At 46.6% G+C, this 10,000-nt stretch overlaps 1 protein-coding gene across 11 annotated transcripts in view; it reads right to left on the bottom strand.

Moving 5' to 3' along the window:
- Positions 1 to 10,000, bottom strand: part of LOC119405804 (prolyl endopeptidase FAP) — a 445,209-nt gene that overhangs the window by 104,773 nt on the left and 330,436 nt on the right. For 2 of the 11 annotated variants that reach the window (XM_037672666.2, XM_037672654.2), the window contains exon 1: positions 6,463 to 6,577. The exons of the other annotated variants lie outside the window; for them this stretch is intronic. In XM_037672666.2, the coding sequence (XP_037528594.1) occupies positions 6,463 to 6,528 (66 nt within the window). In that variant the 5' untranslated portion in view covers positions 6,529 to 6,577. Of the gene's footprint in view, positions 1 to 6,462; positions 6,578 to 10,000 lie in introns of those variants that run through there. 11 annotated transcript variants of the gene reach the window in all.

A 10,000-nucleotide genomic window follows, 5' to 3' on the forward strand; every position in this document is an offset into this window, starting at 1 on the left:
CGTCAACGCGAACGACCCTTTATGTTTTATGTTTTTTCACGTGATGTTAGACGAAAAGAAAGTAACGTTTCGACGCAGGTGGAGCAAATGTTCGCCAAAAAGCAGTTATACTCAATCGGACGGGGCATGTTAGATAGCACTTACCGCCCGATCGGGATCGAATTATTTATCGTGATGGGAACATTCCACAGCCCGCGCCTTATCCTGTGTAAGCAGGTCAACGATCAGAAAAAGAGGTGCGATCGGGATGTCCTCAATGTTTCGCGAAGACCGCTTGCGCTTTTTATGTGTGCATCCCTTTCCGCTATTTTCTGGCGCTGTGCCAACAGTATTCGACAATGCAAAATATTGGGTAAATAAATGTACTTCCGTTAACTAAAAAAAACAACACTTGTACAGAAAGAAAGCTGTCTATTGCGGAACGAAAGAAAGAAAGATAAAGAAGAAAGAAGAAAAGAAAAAGAAGAAAGAAAGAAAGAAAAGACAGAAAGAAGAAAGAAGAACAGAAAGAAGAAAATGAAACAGAAAAGGAGAAAAAGGACGAAAGAAAGAAAGAGAAAGAAAGAAAGAAAAAAAGAAAAGAACAAAAAGAAAGAAAGAAAGAAAGAAAGAAAGAAAGAAAGAAAGAAAGAAAGAAAGAAAGAAAGAAAGAAAGAAAGAAAGAAAGAAAATACTTCCACCCAATTTCGCTGTCAGTATCATGTAACTGCTTGGCGGACCGAGTTCAAGGGCAGAAAGCGTTCTCGTACTGGCGCGGTTAATAAGCGTCGAAAGTTACGGTTGGCCAAGGTCAGACGTCGTCTCGTAACCTCTGAGCCTCGCTTGCGGCACTGGTGGCTGTTAAAGAACACGCTGTCAGGATTGTTTCCACACCAAGAGACGCACAGTAACTTGGAATTGCGAGGCGGACGTACAGCCGCACGAGTACATGAGGAGTCGAGAATCCTTTCTCGATTCGAGTGTCTGTATAGCTCAATGCGCAATCAAAGCGGACGGGAAGCAAAGCGAAGCACATGACCCCGCAACGCTGGCCAAAAGTGACCGCTTTCTCACCTTTGTCATTTCGTCGTTCATTCCTTCCGGTTGTCTGCCATCAGCGCCCAGAAACCTCCAAGACGTGATCTGCCTAGGGACGCGCACCGAGACGGGCCTGAGCCTCGGGCGCTGCTGCGTCTGCAGCCGCGGTCAATTCGTTCTCGTGTGGCGCTAAAATAGCCGCGCGGAAACATGCTTGGATCATTATGAGTCGGTGCGGGGACGGCTGCCATCGAGCGGCAACCGAGCTCTCCATGCACCCACTACCACGTGTGCACGGGAGGACATGTCGGTAAAATCATGAATCAATTGTCCGGCGAGGGAAAAGGGCGGACTGGAGGAAAAAGCAGTACAAATATCGGAGGCTTTTCATCGCTCGCAAAATGTTCAGAGTGTAGCGAGCGTATCGACTGGCCTTTATCAGCGCGCTGTTTTTCTCCGTCAGGGCGCGTTTTTATAAGGCCGTTCGATGGGTAGCCCAGATGCATGGCTCGCAATGACCTCCAAGTTAATTCTCGCACATATTCGCGGTGCACAGAAAACACGCGACCCGGAAGAGGCGACCGTGAATGCAGGTGAAGAGCGGGAGTGCCGCAATTACCCCCCCCCCCCCCCCCCCTTTAGGAAACCGTAGCATCGCAAGGTCAAGTACAACAGGAAGGAGGTTCTTGATTCAGGTCAGCGCAATCTGCACGCCAGTGTGTGTCTGTCAAGGTCGCGTCGCCACGCAATTTGTTTTCCCCGTCTTCTGGCGACTGTTGTAATCACGGCATAATGCTGGTTGTACGTGGAATCCACAATACGATATTGAAAGTCGGGTAACTTCTCCATTTACATTGTGTAGCATACAAATCTTGGCGTGTATTTGCAATACAAAATATGGCTCTGACAAACAAGGCACGCATTCGTAACGTTTCACTTACTTAAAAGAACGCTTGCTCACCTAACGCTCAATGGCGGGGTGGACTTGCGAAAAAGGGACCATTTTCGTTTGCAAGAGGTTATGATTGGTGACCGCCTCCGCGAATAATATAACACTCGCTATTGACGTGTACTTGTGCGAACAAACGCAAGTTTTGCCCATACACTATATATATATATATATATATATATATATATATATATATATATATATATATACTATATATATATATATATATATATATATATATATATATATATATATATATATTATTGGGAAATTCCGGCATCTAAGCCAATATTATTGTTATCTTTTTACCTCTGTTTATCATCTCCTTGATGTGTAATATACATTATAGAGTACTAACAAAAGGAGCTGAAAACTATGTGCTACGAATACACTACCTCTTTTTTTTATGCAGTAAATTCAGTCGGTTTGCACTGGCCCCATAGCAAAATAATGCAATGGTGGGACTAAATTTCAAAAAATTTTTTCTTGGCTAAAACAAAAACTACTTCGATTAAACTTTTGTGGACGAAGGTGTTATGATTCTCAATCGTATGCGCTTTTCTGCTTATTTTTTCTTGGACCACCTTAGGGTGCTACAGACGTCTGAACATAGGCCAATTTAGCCTTTTTCCCAAGTTCAGGATTTTATTTTAGAACCTGTGCGCCGCACACAGGCAAAACAAGAACTTTAGGAGATAGTACGTTTTATGGAGGGTTGTATAAAAATAATTGATGTACTTGGTCTACAATCTTCTTTTGTAAAAAAATTCCCCAAAACGCAGTAACTTACTCAATTTTACCTACGCGCTAAAGAGTGAAAAATATAAAGCTACTCTAAGCAACTGTCCTATAACAAAAGCGCAATGCTCTAAAAACACAAAAAAGCGAGTTTCGAATGAATGCGTGAAGCGGTCCATTTATAGCGAATTTTTCTTTCGTACCTGGTTTTCCATCATATCGAGAAGTTCAAAAGGTGCTCACGTGCCCGAAAAATTATTGCCGCTCGAAATATTTTGGGAAAATACGGTAGAACTAATGTCTACATGTCCGTAATTTTCTCAGATTTTTTCAGAGAAATTGATTTTTGTCGAGCGCCCAGACTGGGACAGTTGGCATGGAATGACCCTATATATATATCGCACGCTTCAATGATATTAAAATGTCCCCGGATCTGTATACTGATACTACAACACTCAACGAAATAATTACGGAACCCGAGCTACACACTTGGAAAAGCGGAGGGCAGAGCTTTTCGCAGCTGGTTTTTTTTTTTTCTTCAGAGGAAGCGGAGAAATGTTATTTCAGTGTCTAGAAATGGTTGAGCCATTAGCGACTGTCGTCAGCAGTTTCGCCATGGACTGAACGAAGGAGGCATTTACGACGAAAAGAAAAGCCCCGAACAATCGCTACACTTCGAGGCACCAGCGGACGGGTGCGCGAGCACTTTGTCTTAAAGTTCACCTATACTGTCAATTTAAGTTGACTCGGTGCATTCGTCTGCGTTACTCCGACGTTCAGCGCCGCTTGAAAAAAAAAAAATCAGAACACGAAAACGCCGCGCGAAAGAAACACAAGGCATGCAGGAACGGAAGGGCGCTTTTACAGAAGTAAGCTGCTCTTCGCAAAAAGGGCCGCTTCCATCAGAGGGGAAGTTTTGGGGGCTGCTGCCGTTGAGGCCGGATAATAGAGACAGTGCGAAGTGTACTAGGCCAACGGGTGGCGCAGGCCGATGACGACGGCATACTATAGTGCTGAGAGTCATTTGTTTATTCACGCATCTCCATCCGGCGTCGCACCTTCGTTCAGCTGAGAGAGGTGCTGGCGCCGTGCCAGGAGATTGTGCTTCGCGAGCGGGGAGGACGCGCGAATTCAAGAGAACTGGGGCGAGGGGGCGCGAAAGGTGAGGGCGGAAAACACTGGCAAGGCCGCGGGACAAAGGCTGCCGCGGGAGGTACTGCGGTAGCGGAGAGAAAATAAATAAATAAATATATAAATAAAACGGGAGAAAACGGGGACTTTGGCGCGCGGGGGAAGGTGGCTGAAATCCGCTTTCACGAGCAGGTTCATCATGCACCTTCGACCCGGCGGCAGCGCTGCAGATAAGGGGCCCGCTCTGAGCGTGCCCATCGAACAGCTTCTAAAGCCTGCTCGGCGGCGGTCTATAAGTAGCCTCGAAAACAAGACGCGTGGATTATGTATACGCTGCTGGATAATACCACAATGCGAAGCGTAAGAGAGAGCGAGCGAATCGAAGGCAGAGATAGCGCGTCGTAGGAGAACGCTTACCCGTCCAGTCGCTGAATTAAACATCGATTTACACAAGGCGCGTCTCGAGTGTCCCGAACAAGTGGCCGCTCGATAAACTAAAGTGCCGGATAATTCTGCACTTACTCATTAGGCCGAGACAGAAGCATGCGCTTGTTCGAGAGCTACGGACAGACACTGCATTATATTTTTTGCTCCTTTTTTTGTAGAATGAGATTTGCGTTCGAGAAATGTCCGCCTAATAATTGTTTTACGATGGTATTGCGACAAAAAACTCGGTCCTCCTACCACACGTGCTAGGCCTGGCATATGGTTCCAACGCGCTGGGCCGCTTTTCGTTACAACGCAATGGTTATGCGGCTCAGCTGTTCGATAATGGTGGCTGAGACAGAGCCACAAAAATAAGAGCATTGCAACAAAACTGCCGGACGTCTGCAGAAGTAGCATGCACTTGTCATTACACGAAGAAGCTTCCGCGTTAGGCTGGCGGTATGGTATTGCGCACTGAGGTGGGCTCATCAGCCAGTCTGTAGTGCGCTCGAATACAACGACATTGTAAAATAATTTATGTTATGATTTGATTAGAGCTTAAATATGTAGACATGCCCAGCAGGAAGATAGCAACATTTTTTTTCGGCAAAACGCAAAGCAACATTGAGTAACGATACTCGCGACTTCGAGAACATTCTAAAGCTCGAAGCAGTATCTATGAAAAGAGATTTTCGCACGGGCGTTGGATAATTTTCTCCACACATTTCCTTGTTGTACTTATTAAATGAGGAAGCATCTCGGTCTGGCGTGTCGGGCCACGTCTGCCGTGAGTACGGTTAGAGTTCACATCTCACCATTACACGACACTTCAGGCTGTCTTCCTGGTGAACCATATAAATAGAGCAAAGGCGATGGAAAAATCCTTGCAGAAACCACACATGTAGTACGTGTATCCTCAACATCAACTTCAAACTAGGCAGGTTACAATAAATAAGGACCACGGGGACAGTTTGTGAGCTAGGCAGAAGCCACCTTGAATGCTTTATAATTGCAAACGAATTAATACTGACTGAATAAAGCAACAACAGACATATGATAATACGCATTGAACTACCTGAAATGCACTTGCCATCACACACACAATAAAAACGAGCATCTTCAATTTGTTCGTGAACCTACGCTTTCCAGTTAGGTAGTAGAGTGCTACGGAGAAGCCCTCAGCTGAGCCGCCCGGTGAAACAGTCTTGTTGCAGCGAACGAACCAATCGCAGTCACGCGTGCCTTATGTTCCTTTTTTTTTTTTTCGCGTTTTCTATTGCAAATAAAAAACATCAGAAAAATGAAATGTTTGCTTTGTGGCAGTCACATCGATTGCAAGGTGCGCCTCTGTTTACCCATTCGTCGCAACTGGTGCGTCGCGAAACGATCGACAGTGTTACTGAGAGGCTGCTGTAAAACTGGCGCATATACACCACGGACACGTCAAAACAACGTGGAGCTTTCGACTAACGATGTTACATATTGCGAAAGCATTGGCAAACGCATGGCAACGGTAATACGCAAAACAATCACACAAGAATGATTTTTTCAGTGGAGCATGCATCCTCTTTTGCTCTGTGTTAAGATGCGAAGCAAAACTTTTAATCAAATCAAAGGGCAGGCATCTACTTCTGCCTTGTGAAGAAATAAAGTTTCGGTACTCGACAAGAGCAACTGAACGGCGTTTATCATCGTGGGCAGGTAGCTGGGTAGACTGGATATTTCAAAAGAGAAAAGAGAAATTTTTGAGCAGTGAAAGAGGTATTAGACGAGGGGTACATGACATTTCCTGACAACTCCAACAGTCACGGCTACGCGAACGAGTGGACTGTGTGAACACATGCCATACTCAAGAGACACGCCGACAGGTTTGATCTGGGATCAGGCGCCAGCTCCGACGAGCCAGACGCCTAGGAGGGCGGTAGGCAAGCGGAAGAGAAACTCTTTGAAAAAGAGCGCTCGCGCGCGCGCGAACAGGTAAGGAGGGGGAAGCGGCGGCAACGCACGCGGCAGGAGGCTAGCGCGAGAGCGGTCACCCGAGAGAACCGGCCCCCTTCTCGATATCAACAACGACACGTGAATGCAAGGAGCGCAATGCGCGAGGCCGAAGCCGGCAACAGTGCCGGCGAAGGCCTCGCGACGGAGGCGCGTCCGAGAAAAAAAAAAAAAACGAGAAAAATCAGACCGAGTTTCCTATTTACCGCATTCGGGTCCTGCGGCACCGGAGCGGTGGTGGGCTTCTTTTTCGGCTCGGCGGACGAAGTCATGCTGACCCTTCAACATGTCCGCGCCGTCTCCCTCGACGGTGCTCCGCGGGCGGACGGCTAGAGCGGCGAGAGCGCGCGCATGCGCACGCCTTCCACCAGGCGCCACAAGTATGCGATGGTCGCGCCACCCTGTGGGACTCGGTGGTGGTGCTCATCGCCTCCTCATCCCGGGCCTCCGCTCACGCACCTGGCCGGCCACCCCACTCCATACGGCCGCTCGTGATGCTGTCTTTGCCGACCGTCATCTGCTCTTAAAATGTGTCCACTGGCCGCTTTATGAACGGCTGCGGTGTGAGACGTTTCCAGCCTGACTCGATTTGTCACAATTTCGGGCGCGGTAACGCGGCAGCTGCCATTCTTTTTTCCTTTTTCTCTTATCTGTACCTTGCGAATTCAGATGGAGACCGCATATGAAAAATGCGCGCTTAGCTCTAGAGAATGTGTCGCGCAGAACGAAAGCAATATGAATGATACGCGAAGCTGAGATGTCTTCTTTTCGTCAGCCGCTACTGTACTACAGTGGTTACAATGCTCGGCTACTGACCCGTAGGATGCGGGTTCGATCCTGGCCGCGGCAGGCGTATTGCTATGGAGGCGAAATGCTAGTGTGCTTAGATTTAGAGAGGCTCGTGTGCTTAGATTTAGGTGCTCCGTTAAAGAACCCCATGTGGTAGAAATTTCTGGAGCATTCCGCTATGGCGTGACTCATAATCATATCGGGCTTACGGAACGTAACACCCAGGAACTGTTAAATGTTCTTCTTGATTAAGTCGCAGGAAACGAAGCCTGCTATCAGGCCGTCGATGCATGTACCTCTGCTAATAACCGCAAAATTTCACGCACAACGTAGCCTGCTTCTGTAATCGTCGACTGCTCGATGCCTGTGCTGTGTTTGGTACGAAGACAGAAGTAACGAATTGGAAGGTGCAGATACGAAAGGCTTCTTGCGAAAAGTGCGTGCTTGTTCATACAAGGAAGCTGCAACAAGTTCTCGGACAAAGATAGCCTGCAAGTTTTTATTCAGGCTTCAAAAACGTGTTTTTAAAAAGCAAACTCCTCCTCTGTGGTCTGAAAGAGGCGCTGCCTATAAATTAACAATAAAAAAGGCTGTGCAGCCATGTTTTTTTATAGCTACCGTTAATCATTTAGAGGTGTGTCGGCAAAAATTAACTCATAACGTTCGAACGGAACTCGCGGCGCACCGAGATGCACCGTAGTCGGCAGCTCTGGATTCATTTCGAACGCCTGGATACGAAATATAAAAGTGTTTCGTTCGTAAGTGCTCTTTTCGACTGGCTGACCGCTTTCGCTAACAATATTGTGACGCAACGGTTAACGCGACCTTTATTAGGCCCGAAGTCACGGTGAAGCGACCACACCCGAGGCACAGATCTCACAATCAAGCAGCGTTCCCACCACCGACAAAGATGACGAACACTCATGATGATGAACATGCATGAAGAGGGTAGATGTGTCTAATGAACGCCCACAATATGTACAACATCAGCCCTGGCTAGAATTCGCTCTGACGATAAATTGTAGCGTAAGAGATTTTTTTTTCTTTTTTGAATACGGGTTGTGGAGCTCTCTAGCGGCGCTCACGGCACGAACCTGTTTCCTTTCCCCCCATTATAAGAATGCGATCTCCACGGCCGGGAATTAAGAATGAGATCTGGTCCTTGGGCGCACAGCACCATCATCACGCAAACGGTGTACTCGGTTAACGATGACGGCATCACCTTAAATTCTGATCGCTCCTCTCAGGAAACATTATCGATCGGAGGTTAAAGGCTAGCGCAGGGATTGCGCTGGAAATAACGTTGGGGCATCCTGTGTTGAAGACTTCAGCGAAACTCCATAGCCTATTTAAGCGAGCTGCTAGTAGTGCCCGGAGGCCCCGAGCTAACGTTTCATAGCTTATTTGTCGATACGTGCAAGCTTCGGCCCGTAAGTTTCAGCCTTATAGCTGCAGTATCATTCTTCATCAAAAGCGCGCACCGGGTCGATAAAACCGTACATAAAGTCGATTACGGTTCCCAAAAATTGTACCCCCCAAAAAAGAAAGGCATCTCTCAGGTTTCATAGAGGCAGTATTTTTGTACATGTGACAGCAGCGTCATTTCGGCTCAGTGTAGGAGAATTTTCCCAAATATCAGAAATAAGTAAGCTAGATCATTTGGAAAAACGGCAACAATAATCTCTTGAAGAAAGCATGATTGATACGTTAAAATCCACTCGCAACTGTATTACAACCATAGATTGTTTCGCAGTTGAAAGGTCTGTAAAGTGTTAGTGTGAGACGATTAAGCGTAAGGTTCTACCAACCACTTCTCTTCCATCTCAAACATTTCCACATAAGCAGGATACTGCATCTCGATATTTATATTATTGTTACCAAATGCGACGGTCGTCAACTTCAATACCTAACACCTCCAGCCGTTTCTGCCATTTAGTCTGCATAAACTTCCGTGAAATACCGAACATTGTTATTCAACTAGTTGAACATGTTTAACACAGCGCAACGACGACGAGGACACAAGAGAAGAGGAGACAAACCACAGCGCTGACTCGCAACTGAATATTTTATTAGAAGACAAGAACGAAAAAAGGGGGGCACTTCAACCCTACACCCATGTGACACACAAAACCAATGAAACGGCAAGTCAGCTGACATCCTGAACAATAAAGAGCCTCACGCAGACCACGTGTACTCTCCAGCACCAGAGAAGTTAAGATATCGTGCTATCTAGAAACCTAACCTCGCTATCATGTAGGGCAATAGAAGGCACACTAATGCGCACCCATCTTTCATGAGGCTGAAGTGCTATCGACACACCGAGATCAAACTACACGAGTAATAATTGAAGCTTATAATATCAGAAAAAGGGGAGAACAGTGCATTAGTGTGCCTTCTATTGCCCTACATGATAGCGAGGTTAGGTTTCTAGATAGCACGATATCTTAACTTCTCTGGTGCTGGAGAGTACACGTGGTCTGCGTGAGGCTCTTTATTGTTCAGGATGTCAGCTGACTTGCCGTTTCATTGGTTTTGTGTGTCACATGGGTGTAGGGTTGAAGTGCCCCCCTTTTTTCGTTCTTGTCTTCTAATAAAATATTCAGTTGCGAGTCAGCGCTGTGGTTTGTCTCCTCTTCTCTTGTGTCCTCGTCGTCGTTGCGCTGTGTTAAACATGTTCAAGTATTATCACCAACTGGCCCAGCTATCAGTTCTTCTACAGTATATTTATTCAACTAAATTTCCGAAATCATTCACGTCATAATGCCCCGCTTTCGAATCGGTGCTGCGATGGCTGAACGACAGTGGGCTCGTGTTTTTTCACGTGCATTTAAATGGGACAACCGATGGCAGTTCATCCCGCTTAACTGAACGGGGTCTCTCAAACGACGCCAAATTCGTGCAGTGCTCCAAATAGCGTTGTCTCTAGGTCATACCGTGCGGCAAAGGTGGTCCCTT

This window comes from Rhipicephalus sanguineus, chromosome 1 (assembly GCF_013339695.2).
Source record: "Rhipicephalus sanguineus isolate Rsan-2018 chromosome 1, BIME_Rsan_1.4, whole genome shotgun sequence".
In the NCBI taxonomy this organism is placed as follows: domain Eukaryota; kingdom Metazoa; phylum Arthropoda; class Arachnida; order Ixodida; family Ixodidae; genus Rhipicephalus; species Rhipicephalus sanguineus.